The 19,738-nt window shown below is 34.3% G+C and overlaps 1 protein-coding gene across 5 annotated transcripts; it reads right to left on the bottom strand.

Annotated features, from left to right (window-relative positions):
* Window positions 1–1,010: 1,010 nt before the first annotated feature.
* LOC128219749 (galactose-3-O-sulfotransferase 2-like) lies at window positions 1,011–19,421 on the bottom strand. 5 transcript variants are annotated; one of them, XM_052927705.1, is made up of 7 exons: window positions 19,148–19,421; window positions 17,704–17,741; window positions 5,230–5,315; window positions 4,334–4,362; window positions 3,843–3,963; window positions 3,230–3,339; window positions 1,011–2,738 (listed from the first exon to the last, which is right to left on the bottom strand). In XM_052927705.1, exons 3-7 carry the CDS (start codon window positions 5,248–5,250, stop codon window positions 1,814–1,816), a joined length of 1,206 nt encoding a protein of 401 aa, XP_052783665.1. In that variant the 5' UTR covers window positions 5,251–5,315; window positions 17,704–17,741; window positions 19,148–19,421; the 3' UTR covers window positions 1,011–1,813. The 5 variants fall into 5 exon arrangements, 3 of the variants coding, with proteins under 3 accessions (XP_052783665.1, XP_052783667.1, XP_052783664.1); XM_052927707.1 differs by lacking the exons at window positions 1,011–2,738; window positions 3,230–3,339; window positions 3,843–3,963; window positions 4,334–4,362; window positions 5,230–5,315 and adding exons at window positions 8,444–11,133; window positions 13,121–13,230; window positions 13,711–13,831 and having other exon boundaries at window positions 19,148–19,396; XM_052927704.1 differs by lacking the exons at window positions 1,011–2,738; window positions 3,230–3,339; window positions 3,843–3,963; ... (1 more) ...; window positions 5,230–5,315; window positions 19,148–19,421 and adding exons at window positions 8,444–11,133; window positions 13,121–13,230; window positions 13,711–13,831 and having other exon boundaries at window positions 17,704–18,411.
* Window positions 19,422–19,738: the final 317 nt, after the last annotated feature.

Genomic DNA, 19,738 nt, shown 5'->3' on the forward strand with positions numbered 1-19,738 from the left:
GCGAGAGTGTGGTCTTGTGCTGTGGGGGAAACCGGAGTACCCGGAGGAAATCCACTTGTCGCGCTTAGTCACCACAAACCAAACTCAAATACGCCCAGGCCGGTAATCGAACCAATGACGCCTTGTTGTTTGTTATTGGTCCCAGATATGAACGATTTCTTATTTCGGATACCATGTATTTTTCATGCTCGATGAAGCTTGTTTCTTTTTCGAAAATAGTCATTGACAAATTACTTTTTATTATTGGTTGGCGAAAACATTGAATTCAGAATTGAAGGGAAAACCGCAATCGTGATATTCCAATGAAACTTGGTACACATGTAACCATAGGCAACATTGACCGTGCAGTCCGTCATTTTGCTTTTCTCTGACTTTAATATTTGTTCAGTTATGGCCCTTTCCGACCGAAACCCGCATGATCGGCGGCGTTAGATGAGCGGACCTCTTGTCATATACAGTCGAACCCCGTTGACTCGAAGTCCCAGGGATCGGTGAAAATACCACGAGCCTCGAAACAAATCGAGCCAACCAAGAATTTTTATCTTCAGTTTTAAAAAATGGGTCCTTAGCATCCAGTTCGAGCCAAAGAGGAGTTCGAGCCAAACGAGTTCGATCCAACGGGGTTAGACTGTATTTAGATTGAACCGTTGATTGTATAATGCATTTAGATTTAAAGAAAATGTTGAAAGCGAGTTGAGAAAGTTACAAATGGTCTTTTACAACTTTTAGAATCATATTGGACAAATTAGCTTACAATGAAGTTTTTGTTCTGAAAAATTTTGCAGCTTGCATAACACTGCCTAAACAACATTTTCGCTAAGAAACATAGCTAAACTATATTACGATCAAACTACATGATACAAAAAACATTCACTGGTGTCCAGCTCATAGCATATAAGATATGATCGTTATGTTTAATCAATACTTCGGTGACATATAAGTATCTTCCATGGCCGAGAGTGTAAAACAAACAAAATTAAGTAAAAATGTATTTTTTGCTGGAACTCTTTTGTGCTTAATGAAAATAATTGCGTATGGATATGCGATAATTCGTGGTTGTCATGGATATGCGCGCAGATTATGTTAATGGCCAGATCGGTATTTAAATAGTTCTAAGGAGAGTGAAGCATTATTTCTTAAAAGGTGCATGAAAATTGATTGATGCTCACAGTTGAAGCGAGAAATAATTAATTGGCGTTCTAAATATTGCCACAAGACAAGGTTTCCATGATGCTACAAACGACAGTCTTCAACAAGGGAGGTAATTACAATGTGGTGACCATTAATAATGAGTTCCATACGGGCATTTTATCTTCGCCCGTGGGAAAGATAAGAATTTCTAGCATGGTTAAATTATTGGATCTACTTATCTTAGGTGGGAGCATGACATATCATACATGCTCTTCGCCTTATCTAGGCATTGTTAAGCACCAGTTAAGCACCACTTCGTATGCGCTTAATGTTAACAAACCGATACAACAGTTGCTGAACTTTGTACCGATCAAAAATGCAACTCACATATAATGCTTGTATCAAACGCAGTAATCACCAGCATACGTTGAACACATCTTCAGCACATTGTTATACTAATAACACACTATAGACCACTAAAGATTGATGGTTGACGTCGATCACATCGCTCTTACAACGTTAAATAAAAAGTAATCCAAACTTTCAAACCTACATACTGATAACACACAAATACACTAGCGGTAGCATTTGCATCGTTATGTATCACACGTGGAGACTCATAAGTAGTTTCATGAACACATATGATTGCACACGTCCATCAATCTCATCCGAACAAACACTCTCAAATATCTTCTGAACCATACTGCCTGACCCGAATTTCTTGAACAAAAGGCATTTCCTGTTTTTGTAAAAGTATGCAATAGGAATGGGATAATTCGAACTTCTCGTTCCACTTCGACTCTTTCACAACCAAAGTAGCGTCTTTGTATTTCTTTGTCGCTGTGCAAAACTCGGTTGTCATTCTTCTTATCTCAGCAAAATGAAGAAGTTCCTCGTCAAAATCGTTTCCCTCTTTTCGAATCTGCTGTCTTAATCGTATGTAAAAATGATCATATAACGCATAGTCAATCGTCGCCCATTGCTTGTACAATTCTCGGTCATACGGACCAACCAAAGCGGATGCGCTCTTTCGATGGGCAATATTTTTGTCTAAATACAGAGCATCCTTAATTGACCAGTTAAGATACCGTTTTAGAAGGAGAATCGATTCTTCAAACATCTCTGCGATAATCACAAGGCCAAAATCTTGGTCTGTCTGCTTTATAAAATTCATAATTTGATCGCTATTTTTAGATTTAACCAGGCTATCTGGACACCCAAGCTCAACTGCCATTCTGTTGTTCGTATACGATGTCATTGATTTTTTTGGCTCATACTTTAAAGGGTCTTTCAAATATTCAGTCCCTGGCGCTTGCGATTCTGTTCTTAAAAAGATATAGCTAGGCCTAAGATAATTTAAAGTTGATTTAAAGCATTCGTAAGGCTCCCGTAGGATACCGACGTAAAAGGTATTCCTCGGCAGATACGTTCGGAACGAGGTTCTGTTGTAGATCACGTGATTACAAAGAATCTCGTGGTGTTTCCCTGCAGGTGGCGGTAGCACGTTTGATGAAGTAGGTCCTTCTCGTAGACTAATGATGTTAGGAAATCCAAATGGGTTTTTGGCAGGAGGAAGAACAAATGTCAAGTTATGGTTCCATCCAAACCTACAAATTAGTTACGTATATATTAATAACATTTATTACAATGTGATGCATATGAGAATCAAACTATACACAGAAAAAACATAGAAACCTTTAAATCTTGTTCTATTTCAATGGCGCCAAAACTTTCTATAAACATAGTGGAAAAGGACTAAAAAGAGTTTAACAGGGCCTATTTAATCTCATAAAGAAAAAAAAACACACTAGAATAATACTTCAGAGAAGAACTATCCCGAACGGCATAAACCTCAAGTCTGTGCTTCTGGCAGAATGTAATGAACAAACTTGTCATCTCACATGGAAATCTAAATAATTAAGTCATGGCAATGGAATCTGATCCTCAGTGATGATTTAGTCCATGTCAATCTTTATGTTATTCTTCCAGGCATTTCTCCTTAAAATTTACCTTATACTCAAATGGCAATTTGGAAAATAATTAACAGGCTGTATCATGCAATGAACTATTTTAACTGTCTTCATACAAAAAGCCTCACCTGAGGAATATATTTTGGGCAGTGCTGCTTCCGGTTTTGTGAACTTTTAGAAAAGCAACATGACGAACTGCACGGTCAACTTTCTTCGTAGTGCTGGGTGATCGGAATAGCTAAAATGTATTCAAAAACAATTACAAATTATACGACACTGACAAATTCAGTATTAGACTTACAAATAACTTTGTATGTGTTTGTGTTTAAATGAACTCAGAAAACATGAATAATCAACAAACGCCAAAAACGAAACTGGTAAAGATTGTTAATGAAACTAAGCGGCATATAAAAAGTAATATTATAAACGTAGTAACGGTAACGGTAAACCTTAAAATGTTTTGAAAAAGAAAGTGTGAAAGAGAAATTTTGATCAAGATATTTATAAACAAAGAACAAACTTTTTCTGCAAGTAAAATTTGCAGCGATATCATAAAATAAAATATAATAGGTAGATGGTTTAAATACTTTTAAATGTTCCACACATATTAACCACAGGTTTATTTCATGCACGTACTATATATTAACATGTGCAGGGAAGAAACGAGCTGGTTATTTGTTACATAAGTCGAAAAGCCATTTGGTCATTTTCCCCATCACCAAAAAACAACAATAAACCTACCCCAAATGAATCCCCTCTTCCAAGTTCAATGTCATCAATAGTGATTTCATCTGCCCTGTGCTTGCCTCCGAGAAGTAACAGGCTAACAGCAACAATCATTACTAGGGCAAAAGTAACACCTCTGAAATGAAATATAGCATTCGTGATCGATTCTAAAAATAACTGATCTGAATAAAACAACCAGGGCGCCAAATATCATAACATAGTCCTGTCATACATGCATGATAAAAACTGGAGAAACCTTGTCAATGCTAGAGATTAACTAGGTTTGTTGATAGATGAACTATTTTGAATCTCAAAATAAAGAACAAAATGTTTTTTATAAAGCTTGGTAATTATCAATGTCAATTCTGGATATGTGTGTCAATGTAATGATCATAGCTGTTGGTTGCCTTGGACTTTCTGGCCGCTTAATGTCCGTCCATAAACATGGTGTCCATTGTTGATGATAATTTGTGAGCAAATAAACTAACATATGCGTTGTAACTTACCTTTTATTCCTTAATATACGCAGCCGAATCTGCAAATGCAAAGTAAAAATCTATCGATCTATTTTGATACGCAATCTAATGGCTTTGGTAATAAACTATTAAATCTCTGCAAAAGAGAATAGCATATATTTGTGAACGGACGACTTTTTGAAAGAAATTTTATTTGTTGTAATTGAATTCGTAACAGATTTGCGGCAAGTATTGTCTATTATGTCATATGTCATCTTAATTTAAATTTGTATTCATTTAATGGTGATTTTTATGTTCTCGATATGAACGAATTTTCTCGCAATTACCCGTTAGGCTTTTCAATGATTTTTGAGCATATAGATTCTTGTAGTAGCCCAATAGCCTTTGAGAAGATTGCTTGGAATGATTCGAATAATGAACTATTACATGCAAACTTTCATAAAAATAAACATAAGTTTGACAGCATCGTTAACAATATGATAAATAATTCTTTAGATATAGATGTTAAAATGAAAAATCTTTCTCAACTTGAGTATGATTTATCATATGGCAAAACCGCTTAAAAACGTCTCTTAATAAGAGTTGTAAACAGTTAAAAGATGTTTTCTGTCAAGCGAAACGCCTACTTAAAAGTAACCATTGTGATATTATTTAGGAATTCGTCAAAATAAACTGGAAAAGAAGTACATGTAATAATAAACCATCTGTACTGTTCTGTAGTGATATAAATTAATATAAAGAAAGCATAGTTCTTGCCATAGGAAATGATCTAACAAAACACATAAACGGCCTTCAATTCCACAACGAGTCTACGACGGCTATTTGTACACACTCTTTACCGCCTAATAATGTATTACATCAGAACCTATCAATATTTTTTATAAACAAGTTATACATAAGATAACTATTATGAAAATAAAACTTACCTTTCTCTTGTAAATCCACATCACAGTTCAAGGTTCCACCCGTGCACTATCATTATCCTTCACCAGTAACAACTTTGTTTTATAGACTGTAAAAATGTATCAACTTTTCGTAAATTCTTCTAAATCTTTTAGCTAAACATAGTTATGAATCAAAGGTTGTTCTTTATGCACAAAAAACAAACTGATAAATACCACAATTGTTATTCAAAGTTTCTTCAATATTATCTGATAAAGGATAAATATTGAAGGATTCGGACTTCCGCAGTTCTTTTCTTGTATACGTCAATGTTAATTTAAAAGAAACGAAATGTAGAATAATTGGTATTTTTCTACGTACTCGATAAAATAGTTATTCTATAACACTCGTAAAATAAACTTTATATTTCTTTAATGCCCTTTTTTCTAATATTTATTGGTATTTCAAAATAATTTTCTAAATATCCGCTTTCATGCATATAACTTTTGCAAAGTTGTCCATCAGTAATTTAAAGAATAATTACTACTCGTATTCAAACAGTGGATAAACATGTTTCAATAGACTTTCTTTAATGGATTTACGTTCTTAATCTACAAAACAAATGAAAACAAAACGATTGAATAAATAGTACCGACTTACAATTGTCGCCATTTACAAAATGAAATATTTGTAAGGTCCAAAGTGTACACATTTTACAAGCGTGGATAAACAGTGGATTCAAAACCGGTTTCCCTACTTTGAGAGTTTGTTTTGTATGGTATTTATTCGCTCTCACTCTCAGAGGTCAGTGCAATGCGTTTGTAGACGGACCGGGCCGTTCACCAGCTGAACAGTGAAGGCCACCCATCGGTGCTGACCTTTGACATTTGACGTGTTTTAGATTGTTGACAAAGGAGAATTTGAGCTTTTTTATTACATACTTTTTGTATGAGTTTTCCGGGAAGTTCGTATTACAAAATCACTCAGATTAAAACAAAAACTATTGAATATAATTTTAAGCGATAAGTGATATCATCCAAAATGGCCACCAACTGTATTTTTTTGTCCAGCATTTTAAAGGCTTTTAGAGGTTTAAATGTATATGGATATTTTTTCAATATGATGTCAGTCCAGATTATAGGTGTTACCATTGAGAACCATTTAATGCATCTCCTAAAATCAATCAAAGCACCAACGTGCTGATGAACGGTGACCCCGAGAGCTTACATATGAACTGACTTTTTTATATGATTTCGAGGAAGGAAGAAACGGATTTCGAGCCAGAAATGTACGGATCAAACTCCCAGTAGCCCTTGTTGTAAAATGACAAACCATACGGGGATCTGTTTCCTGACTTGGACACTGTACTGGCCGAGAGCCGCAACACAAACCAACAAAGACGTTTGATGTCCGCATACAAAACAAGGTGGTCTGACCTATACAATACAACATCTCCCGCAAGTTTTCCAATTACATGCCATCTGGAAGCCTCAAACAAAGCACATTGACGCCCTCACGACTCAAAACTCGCCACCAGTACCTAAATATGTGCGAAATCAAATCTAGATTGAATAACAATTCACAGATAAAATTAACATTTATGATATATTTTGCTGTACAGAAACTATGTTATCAAATTAAGACATAACTTACATTAAGAATTATGAGTTTTATCACAACCTAGACAAAACATTTTTAATATAAATCTATAGGTATTGGATTGCATATTAAATGCAAACTGATAGAAAAGCATTCTGATTATATCATGAGGGTACCACATAAGGGCATAAAAAAGGGATCTTTGTCCATAGACAAAGATGTAATATTGGGTATTATTTACATATCTCCAGAACCTTCTAGATTTTTTAATCATGATGAAATGCTTATTATTTAAAAGGAATTTAATGATATGTGTAATACCCATAACAATGACTTATTATGTGGTGATACCATTGGTCATAATTCAAATGCAGAGGATATTGTTGAAAGCGATTATTTTATCACTGATGCAATCGAGCAAAACGGCAGTATGATATTGATAAATCGGAGAATGATGGAATGTTACTCAACTAACAAGTAAGGATGAAAAACGTACGATAAATGTCTATGTAAGGCAACATAATTTGTTAAGGGCAAGACCTTTAGGGAAGTGCTGCAAACTCATCCAAAACATACTGTACTTACACAAAAAAGAAGAAATGTAAGCTAATGGCGAAACGACTAATATTGGGAATTCCTTTAAACTCTAAATACCAGCAATTGTGCTGATTATGTAACCATTAATATTGATAATGATGAAGAGACACTTAATTCACCTGTATCTTCTTTAGAAATGGAAAAGGTTGATTCAATTTTACTTATGTGCGTTCCATTCTTTATCTGCATTCTAAATAACGGCCTTTTCCAACACAGGATATTACATTATACCAATTAACAAGCAGGATGGTTCTAAACATCTCCTGAAAACTATCGCTCAATTAACAATTGCCTACGTAAATGTTTACTGCTGTGCAAACGAACGGGTGACTAAATTCACAGACAAGTACAAAACTATTTTTGAAAATCAAGCAGGTTTGGAAAAGTCGTTCCACCTTGGATCATATTTTACCTTGCACATTTTAACAGAACAATTAGGATTACAAAAACAATAGGTCTTCGTATGTACGTCGATTTCAAACGTTGATTTGACTTGATAACTAGAAAAAAACATGTTTGGGCATAGACAGTAAGAATCTTAGAACAGTGCGTAGTAAGTACTTGGCCACCAAGTCTTGAGTCCAATTAAATGGAAACAGTTCTGCAATATTTTCTTTACACATAGGCTTACGCCAGGGAGAAAAAAAATATCCGATATTATTCTCCAATTACCTGTATGACATTTACGAATTTCTGGATACTACAAATAATGATAGAACAATTGAATATAAGCCGAAGAGTTGACGAATTATTAAAAACTTAAAAATAATTTCCAACTGTACGCCGCTGATACAATTATACTGGCCAGACCACCAAACGATTTTCAGGAAGGCCTATTAGATTTTAATGAATATATTCAGCATGGGAAGCTTGTGGTCAACATAAAAAAGAAGTCATGATTTTTGGTACAAATAGAAGGTCATGGAGACACTTTAAATTTTCACTCAACAACGACGAACTAGAACCCGTTGATTATCGGAAACCAACCATGACACCCCCCAGACTATGATTGTCAATAAGTAAACACAAACACTCTGTGTCTTTTCAATAAGAGATGTTTTATTTTGGTTTGCCAGTAAATGGCATAGCTCTTTGAATAACACAATACATATAACACACAAACGACTAGTCAACTAAGATTCCGTCCAACTTGGCGGTAATGGCATGCGTACTTTCTACTTTAATTAAAACATTTAATATTTAATAAATCAGACATAAACTTTATGGACATTTGGGCCCATTGGCCAAAACAACAAATATGCCCAACTAGGCTTAAACATGTCCTTATTTTATTTGCCCAACGGCAAAACAGTAAGTTTGAATGCTCCGTATGTCCATGCACTTATAACTCGTAAGTTACTTTTCGAGCCACGCCGATGGAATGTACCCTGTATGTTCGGTGGTCCGATCATAGACATACCTTTTTGAGGAAACAAACCATAATTGCTGTGGAAGGTTGAAGATATTAATACATTATTTAAATATCTATTGAGAGCAAAGGATCAAATTCAAAATTGGCACGTATGTTTAACTTTGTTTATTGATACTAAAAGACAAAATGGAATGACTGCATACGTTTGACAATAGCATGCTGTTAAACTAGTGTTTGTCAGAAATGATATGTACACACGGAACATAGCGGATTCAATGTTTCCAATAGTTTAATGTATAAAATGAATGTAAAAGATTTGTAAGATTTCGTAGGTGACATGAGTTGGTATAAATTGTATGTCATTGCTTTTTTTAAATACAGAAAGGTGCGGAAAACACTTCCACCATAATTCTACCATATGAGACTAACGTTCATCTCCGTTAATCTTTTCGGACCCACCAATATTATATTTGTGTGCGTTTTCAGCTGTTAAATACATGGTTACAATCTTGTTAACAGTAATTGATATTTTCCATTAATTGTATTATATAGTAAGTAGTTAAAGGTTCACCACTCAAGCTTAATGATTGTTGTAGTGATTTTTTTTTCTTATATGAGTGTCACTTTAACAAAGTTTAATAAAAAGGGAACTGGTTCAAATGGTACCGCGAAACTCCCCATTATGTGGCATATATAAGCATTTTAAATCTCTGCTATAAACAAAAAAATACTTATGCATAGATTTACTATTTTGTGTCAGACAAGCATTAGCAAGATTTAAATGTTCTAGCCATATTTTTTGAAACTAGTCGGCATTTTGGGATTTCAAAAGAGAATCGAATTTGTACATAGATATGGTTTTGTTAATTTTTACATCGGAGCTATAAAAGACAAATTTAATGTATTTTTAAAATGTTATCAATACAAGCAAGAACGACATTAATGTATTGATCAATTGACAGTATTTCTAAAAGTCTGCATGCATTAAAATCATGGCATTTGACAAGTGAAAATCGCATATAGTAAATTAGATACAGAGTCTACAAGAGCAGATAGCAAAAATATACAGATAAAGAGCATTTTTGTCTAAAATAAAAACTTAATACTTCCCTGTCACCAGCTTACAAATGTTTTTGGTTTGAACACTTTCGCAGTTTGGATACCACTCTATGAACAACATTTTCGCCAAGAAACATAGCTATATTATTTTAAAGTCAAAGCTGCGTGACACTATACTTATTCTCAGATCATATAAGTTATCACCGTTACGTATTATAATCGATCCTTCGGTGAAATATCCTTGGCATTTCACCATACATGTCTTAATACCACATAAACTGAGTAATGTATTAGCGGTAGACTTTGATTCGTTATGTATCACTCCAGATTCGTCTCTTCATTTGTTTATTCTACACTGGATTGCACACGTCCACAAATGCGTCCTTACAAACACTCTCAAATATCTTCTGAACCATACTGCCTGACCCGAATTTCTTTAACAAAATGCATTTCCTGTTTTTGTAAAAGTAAGCAATCGGTATGAGCTAATTCGAACTTCTCGTCCCACTTTGACTCTTTCACAGCCAACTTATCGTCTTTGTATTTCCCCGACACCGAGCAAAACTCGCTCGTTATTCTTCTTATCTCCGCAAAATGAAGAAGTTCCTCGTCAAAATCGTTTCCCTCTTTTCGAATCTGCTGTCTTAATCGTTTGTAAAAATGATCATATAACGCATAGTCAATCGTCGCCCATTGCTTGTACAATTCTCGGTCATACGGACCAACCAAAGCCGATACGTTCTTTCGATGGGCAATATTTTTGTTTAAATACAGAGCATCCTTAATTGACCAGTTAAGATACCGTTTTAGAAGGAGAATCGATTCTTCAAACATCTCTGTGATAATCACAAGGCCAAAATCTTGCTCAGTCTGTTTTATAAATTTCATGATTTGATCTCTGTTTTTAGATTTAACCAGGTTCTCTGAACAACCAAATTCAACTGCCATTCTGTTGTTAGTAATCGAACTAATTGCACTTTCTGGTTCATATTTTAAAGGGTCTGTCAAATAGTCAGACCCTGGCGCCGGTGATTTTATTTTTAAAAAGATATAACCAGGCCTAAAATAATTTAGAGTTGATTTAAAACATTCGTAAGGCTCCCGTAAGATACCAACGTAAAAGGTATTCTTTGGAAGATACGTTCGGAACGAGGTTCTGTTGTAGATCACGTGATTACAGAGAATCTCGTGGTGTTTCCCTGCAGGTGGCGGTAGCACGTTTGATGAAGTAGGCCCCTCTCGTAGACTAATGATGTTAGGATATCCAAATGGGTTTTTGGCAGGAGGAAGAACAAATGTCAAGTTATGGTTCCATCCAAACCTACAAATCAGTAATATATTAATATAATTTAATATAATTTGATGCTCAACATGAGAATCAAACTATAAACAAAAAGATAGAAGTCAAAATATATATATATCCTGTTTTATTGCAATTACACCAAAATTTTCTATAAAATTAGCAGAAAAATTAACAGAACCTATTATATTTTATAATGAATGAATACACGAGAAAAACTGTAAAAACAAGAATTACCAAGAACGGCATACAGAAGAATAACACTAAAGACAAGAACTATCAAGAACGGCATACACCAGAATGAAACTTAAGACAAGAACTATCCAGAAAGGCATACACCAGAATAACACTAAACACAAGAACTATCCAGAACGGCATACACCAGAATAACGTTAAACACAAGAACTATCCAGAACGGCATACACCAGAATAACGCTTAACACAAGAACTATCCAGAACGGCATAAACTAGAACAACACTTCAGACAAAAACTACCCAGAAAGACATACACCAGAATTACACTAAACACAAGAACTATCCAGAACGGCATACACCAAAATAACACTAAACACAAGAACTATCCAGAACGGCATACACCAGAATAACACTAAACACAAGAACTATCCAGAAAGACATACACCAAAATAACACTAAACACAAGAACTATCCAGAACGGCATTAACTAGAACAACACTTCAGACAAAAACTACCCAGAAAGACATACACCAGAATTACATTTAAGACAAGAACTATCCAGAACGACATACACCAGAATAACACTAAACACAAGAACTATCCAGAACGGCATACACCAAAATAACACTTAAGACAAGAACTATCCAGAACGGCATAAACTAGAACAACACTTCAGACAAAAACTACCCAGAAAGACATACACCAGAATTACATTTAAGACAAGAACTATCCAGAACGGCATACACCAGAATAACACTAAACACAAGAACTATCCAGAAAGACATACACCAAAATAACACTTAAGACAAGAACTATCCAGAACGGCATACACCAAAATAACACTAAACACAAGAACTATCCAGAACGGCATACACCAAAATAACACTAAACACAAGAACTATCCAGAACGGCATACACCAAAATAACACTAAACACAAGAACTATCCAGAACGGCATACACCAAAATAACACTTAAGACAAGAACTATCCAGAAAGTCATACACCAGAATAACACTAAACACAAGAACTATCCAGAACGGCATACACCAGAATAACACTAAACACAAGAACTATCCAGAACGGCATACACCAGAATAACACTAAAGACAAGAACTATCCAGAACGGCATACACCAGAATGAAACTTAAGACAAGAACTATCCAGAAAGGCATACACCAGAATAACACTAAAGACAAGAACTATCCAGAAAGGCATACACCAGAATGAAACTTAAGACAAGAACTATCCAGACAGGCATACACCAGAATAACACTTAAGACAAGAACTATCCAGACAGGCATACACCAGAATAACACTTCAGACAAAAACTACCCAGAAAGACATACACCAGAATTACATTTAAGACAAGAACTATCCAGAACGGCATACACCAGAATAACACACAAGACCTATCCGGAACGGCGTACACCAGTATAAGACTAAAGACACTAACTATCCAGAACGGATATTTGGCAGGTAGAAGAACAAATGTTAACTTATTATTATTCTGACCTAACCTGTTAAATCTTGCAGAGTACAACAACACCAGAATACCACTAAACACCAGAACGAAGCCATAAACATTAAATTTGAAAGATCCTGTGCTTCTGCTTAATCTTTTTTTTTCAAAGATGTATTTAGCACATTTGTTCACTGACAAGGAAACCTTATCATTATGGCATGACCAGGGAAAGACAATTTGAGCCTCGAAGTGAAAAAGTTCAATGTCAAACATATGTTACGTATTCTTTCAGCCACTTCTTTAAATTTAACTTATAAACGAACTGGCTACACAATAATAAGTATTCTTCACCTGAGGAATATATTCTGGGCAGTGCTGCTTCCGGTTTTGTGAACTTTAAGAAAAGCAACATGGCGGACAGCACGGTCAACTTTCTTGGTAGTGGAGAATGGTCGATATATCTGAAATTCATTTAAAAAGTAATATAATGGAAACTACATGGTCAATCACAGGGTAACCTAACAATTAAGTGTCAAGTTTTAAGGCAAATAGAGATAATCATTTAGCAATAAAGACAACAAAGATTAGAAACGTATTTTGAAATATTAATGTATGCGTTATCGTGACCGAAATATGCAAAAGAAATGTCAAAATAATGTGAAGAGTTATTTCGAGACAGAATTTATCATCAAGGAACAGCTGTTTTCCACAGTTAAAATTTGCATCAATACCATACAATACAATGGTACGTTAGACAGTCTTAAATAGTAACCATGTTTCATTCTTATGAACCACGTGGTAATGCCACTTGTGGTCATGCAACATATTACTAATGAATATAAGCAGATAATAAAACGAAAAGGTTTTTCGTTACATAAGGTCGAAAAGCATATTTTACCTTTAAACCGACCGCTGATATCTGAAATCAACAGTTTACCTACCAAGAAAGAATCCCCTCTTCCACGTTCATGGTCATCAAAATTGATCTTATCTGCCCTAGGCTTGCCTTCGAGAAACAGCAGGGAAAGAGCAACAGACATTACTAGGGCAAAAGTTACACCCCTGAAATGTGAATATAGAGGTACAAAGTCCTGATCGATATGATAACAAGAAATACAAGAAGGATAAAAATAGCAGATGAGCTGACAATTTCTATTCCATTGAATCTTGACCAATTTGCCACAAGAAAGCCACAAAAAACAAAACATGTATCTCTGCAATACACGAGTTAAGGAACAAGGCACGCAGAACGAAGGTTTCAGAACATTGGAACATTAAACAATATGGGTATGCGTTTTCAATATATGTGAGATATTTTAATCGTCGGGGAAAGGGGTTTAACAAACTAATGAGTGCATGCGATCGTGTATGTATTTAATTTCGCAATATTACTGAACATCTTAATCGACAAATGCCTTTTACAACACATGGCACTTTTGTATATTAGACGGATGAATGAAATTGTCATTTGGAAGGAGTTAATCTCATATGTATGTTATACGCTTGCCAATATTTTGACGGTAAAATGTATGAAGTGAGTAATCTGGTCATTAAATTCAGATTTTTTTATTGTCAATTCAATCAAAACATGTCTACGAAGTGGTTGCTGGTATTAATGACGGTTAGAAACTGTGGCATGGTAATGGACGGTAAAACCTTTGACTGTTGTTACTGTTAAGTAGAAGGTAGAGGTGAATGGCAATTAATGGTTTCATGTACATATATAGCTTAAATAATGGTAAGAATTTCGGAAGGGAACAATATTCATATGAAAAGCTACAGAAACAAGCTCAGTAGCCAAAAGTACCCTAATAGCACAGGGTAAACCCCAAAGACTTGGAACATAAAAAGCAATCACAAACAAGAAACATGGAACAACAACACAAAACTCCATAAACAACAAAGTGCATATATACTATATAAAAACTAGGTGTATTTATCAAGGATTGTTAGGTACCGCCTCGGAACGGTCAGTAAAAAAATAACTGGGTATCTAAACCAGTTTGCAATCACAGTCTCACTCTTATCCAAACAATCATGAATGAATTAAAAACGCTAAAGGTAAATCTTGACAAACCTGCCTACAAAGTTTGAGGCCCAAAGCGTTCTACCGATATTGAATGTAAACCAATTTATAACTATAGGTCACCTCGATCTTGACCTTTAACCCACTGACCTTAAAACTAATGGAACTCATACCATGGTTATGACAGTTCTACCTAGAAAGTTTAAGATCCGTGAGCCTAAATGTTCTTTATAGTTTGATCGGAAATCTGAAAGCTCTAGCTGAACGTAATCTCAATGTCACCATGACATTGACGTTAGACCAACTGACCTCAGTATCATGGCCAACATGCCTTCAAAGTTTAAGAATCCTGGGCCTAGCTTTCTTCAGATATTGATGGTTGACCCTGGGAACAGATTGATGGACGAACAGACGAGCAGACATATTCCTGTATTCCTTCCTTTGGGGCATAAAAATCCAGATTTTGTAAAATTTTCAATTATAAACTTAAGGTTTGATGTTTTTAGTTATGTGTTAAATGTGACACAAGCCGATATTCTTCCAGTGGATAACGATTGGTAATACAAAACTATGATGCTATTCATAAAACATCTTATTTTTAATAATTCATTTCTTCACTTAAATCCATTTCCTAATACGTTCATGGTCAAATTAAGAAAATATGCAAGCTTTTTAACATAGAATTATGTGTATTTCATAACAATTAAACACATAAAGTATATTAGGTATTAATTATGTTAACATATCATATGACCATGAAGTGAGAAAGGGAAGTAATAAGAACATGATAAGGCCATGCTTATTGCATAATTGGGTTTCGTACAGTTCATACAGTATATCATGCATACTGATGTGTATGTATGTAAAGAATTGCCATTGATTTTTCAAGTTTACCCATTTATAAAAATAAGATTATTCTAAATAAGCAAAAATAATGCGAAACTTTTTTTCTTAGCTTTGATTAATCGGATACTATGCTATAAAAACGTGATTAATCGGGTACTATGCTATAAAAAACGTGATTAATCGGATACTATGCTATAAAAAAACGTGATCTAAGAGTTATTAAATTCTAATAAATGTGTTCAAAAATTTGTAATAACGGTATAAGACATACTTTTTTATGTCTCTTGATGTTTTTGGATTTTCATTAATCGTTTATACAATTGTTTGCTCATAAAGGTTGTTTTTAATCAAACATGTTTCGACCGCGTGGTCCTCCATGGTACAACATTGTACAAAACCTATTCCAAACGGACGGTATTAACGGTTCTAATAACGATATTGTTCTGTGTAAAAATTAGAACTTAAAAAGGGTATTTTCCTATCGTATGGCATTTCACAGGGCAATGAAAATAACGAAATTGTGATAAAACTCTTTGCTTCGTGTCTTGGTTTCAAAACGAGTCTTCGGGGTTGATATTTAATACTGACATCATACATTATTTTTATTCTAAGTACATCTTTCTTTTCATTTGTCACTCGGATATTTCTGTAATACTATGTGCTATGCGCTGCTTTTTGTATTTTATTTTTTGAATTCTGCTTTTGTATCAATATTAATTGCTTTTTTGATTTAGCTAAAACTATTTTTTGAATATTAAAATCAGACAAAAACACATCGTCTGCATGATCTAGAAATCATAGTTACATGTATTATAAACACATCTTCTAGTAAACATCTTGATACTTTTATTTTCCTCATAAGTATGGTTATTGTGCTCATTCTATTCAGAATCGATGTATTTATAATCATCTGATATAGAATTATACTGTATCTTAACTTTTTTGCTAAAACTATTTGTCTTTAATCTTATTTGAATGCATTTATGTATTATCATCCAGGTTCTGTGTGTTGCATTATTGATATGTTATTTGATTTACATTTGATCGGAAATTATATCTGCGAATTAGTGTTGTAATGTATAAATATCCGACGTGAAATATATATTCTTGTATTTTGTATATTGTACTAACAATGATCTTATAGATAAATGTGTCAGCGACCGAATACGGTTGAAAGGGATTGCAGAAATACCGCAGTGTACAAAGGGGGTTAGGGTTAGTGAGGTTAGAAGAAAGCGACTTCGCGTACTTAATTTTCACCATATAACAAAACATTTTGAAGGAATTCGTAAATGGTTTAAAACACAAAAACACAGTGCCCCAAATATATGTGAAAGTAAAAGTCGGAATGTCATACAAAAATATGGAACGAGTCACCAAGGCACGTGAAGGCAGTGGACATGGTCAAAACTGTATGGTCATCAGAAATTAACTCAAGAGTAGCTGTTACTTTATCGATATGTGTCAAACTCGCCCGATATAATTGTTTTCTATAAACATTTCCCGTCAATAATAGAGAGCACTGTCAATTTTATTAATTCCTTTTTCAATTTAAGGTCAAAACATTTGGCTGTCTGGAACTCCCCGGTTGGTTGTCGTACTTGTTAGAATTTTTTTGCCGAAAACACTGGGATATTGCGTTGTCTGGAACTCCCCGGTTGGTTGTCGTACTTGTTAGAATTTTTTTGCCGAAGACACTGGGATATTGCGTTGTCTGGAACTCCCCGGTTGGTTGTCGTACTTGTTAGAATTTTTTTGCCGAAAACACTGGGATATTGCGTTGTCTGGAACTCCCCGGTTGGTTGTCGTACTTATTAGAAATATTTTGCCGAAAACACTAGGACATTGTGTTGATATATGGATACTCCACTTAAGGAGAGCATGTTCTCCTATTTACTGAGTTGACACTATCAATTCTGTATTTTGGCCATGACTGGCGGGTGCCATGGACATTCGTGCTATCTAACTAACACGTCCGAGATATATCTCCATAAGCAATGTGACCAAGTTTAATGATGATGAACGAACAAGCAAACCGGCATACAAACAAAGTACAACTCACCGTATATTCCGTACACAACACCGCCGGATCGGTTGAATCTGCAAGTAAAAATTAAAATGTCCTGAAACTGACATCTTTCCGAAGTTCTGCAATAAATAAAAAAAATACGACCGCCATACATGTACGTATGTATTCATAAGTATTCAAATGCTTTCCTTGCAAGCGCATATCACGTTTATTAAAACGTTTCACATTTTTCTTTAGATTTCAACGACTTATTCCTATACACTTTTCCTATTTCAACGACTTATTCCTATACACTTCCCCTGTTTCAACGACATATTCATAAACACTTCTCCTATTTCAACGACTTATTCATATACACTTTTCCTATTTCAACGACTTATTCCTATACACATTTCCTATTTCAACGACGTATTCCTATACATATACACTTCTCCTATTTCAACGACTTATTCACATACACTTCTCCTATTTCAACGACTTATTCCTAAACATATTTCCTATTTCAAAGACTTATTCCTATATATATACAATTCTCCATTTTCAACGACTTATTCCTAAACTTTTTTCCTATTTCAACGACTAATTCCTATACATTTGTCCTATTTCAACGACTTATTCCTATACTCTTTTCCTATTTCAACGACTTATTCTGATGATATACACTTTTCCTATTTCAAAAACATTTTACTAATATCTTATATCTTGTCTTAGCTAATACATAACTCTTCAGACACATCTAGTGTAGAGTACGAAAAATACATGTATAGCGGCCTAACATATGATGCAATTAAAGATCAATACAGATGTGATTATTAAGTGATTGGATTTGTGCAAAAATGTGTGCGACAGCAGCTGAATGTACGGACACAGAGTTATACTGCTCATTACATATTGCAGGTAATGTAAAAAAAAATGGAAGGTGAAATTCGGAACTCAAATAACTGATTTTACCCGAGAAGCTAAAAATGGAATAAACGAGTCAGATCTTTTTAACAATTGCGAATATTGCTTCACCTGTTTTCCTCTTCTAAAAAGGTTTAAATGACAATGATTTAAATGTTTTCATGTAAGTTGTGGTAATTCAATTCAATTCAACACAATTCAATCCAAATCAATGACTTATTTGTATATATAAGTGTTTGAAATTATATTTTGTTCTGGTTCATCCTTTAAATTTGTAACTTACAAGAACCTCCTTAACGGAAAATGAAGATAAGAAATTTAATGTCGACCGCTGCGCAAAAAGGGCTTCCAGAGCAAGATATCCTTTTAAAAATAATGGAAGGGTGGATATTTCAAACATTCATCGAAATAAAATAGAATCCTTTATATAATGTAACAAAACAAAACCACAATTCATCTACTAGGCCATTTGTACACCATCACCTCAGACAAGTTAAGTATAACATCAAAACTTATACGACAATTTAAAGAAAAAAGTAATGCATAAGAAAATATTTATGAAAATGAAACTTACCATTCTCCTGTATATTCACAACTTATATAGTCTCAGCCTTCATCCGTACTCAACGCTGATTCTTCACTTAGGGCATCTCTATCGGAACGGATAAAGAAATTCTCACACTCCATTCATTGAATATTTTATTGTGTTTAATGAACTACTCCGGAGGCTATTATTCAAATGCCTGACCAGCGTCGATAATAGTGATGGTTCACCGGTTGGCCGAAATCGAAAACGACGCATCTGACAATTTGATTATATGCAACGGAGGATGAAATGGAAATGAAAATGGTATTTGAACATGTATACTTATTCATGAATGCATTTTGAATTGAATCAATATTTTTCCAAAGAGGTTACATAACAGATGTTATTGAAACTAACCACATTTTTAAAAGCTGCACTTTCACAGAATGAACGTTTTAACAACTTGTTTATTTTTTGTCTTGCAACGAGCACATTTTTGCGAAAATCCATGGAAACCAGTTATATAAGACTGCTGACAAAAAAAATAGATCGCAGATGTTTTTTATTTAAGTTCAAAAAATGATGTTTTATGCATTTTTCTTAAACCGTTAGTAACGGTTTAAGCCATAAAACATTAAT

Source organism: Mya arenaria, chromosome 15 (assembly GCF_026914265.1).
Source record: "Mya arenaria isolate MELC-2E11 chromosome 15, ASM2691426v1".
In the NCBI taxonomy this organism is placed as follows: Eukaryota; Metazoa; Mollusca; class Bivalvia; order Myida; family Myidae; genus Mya; species Mya arenaria.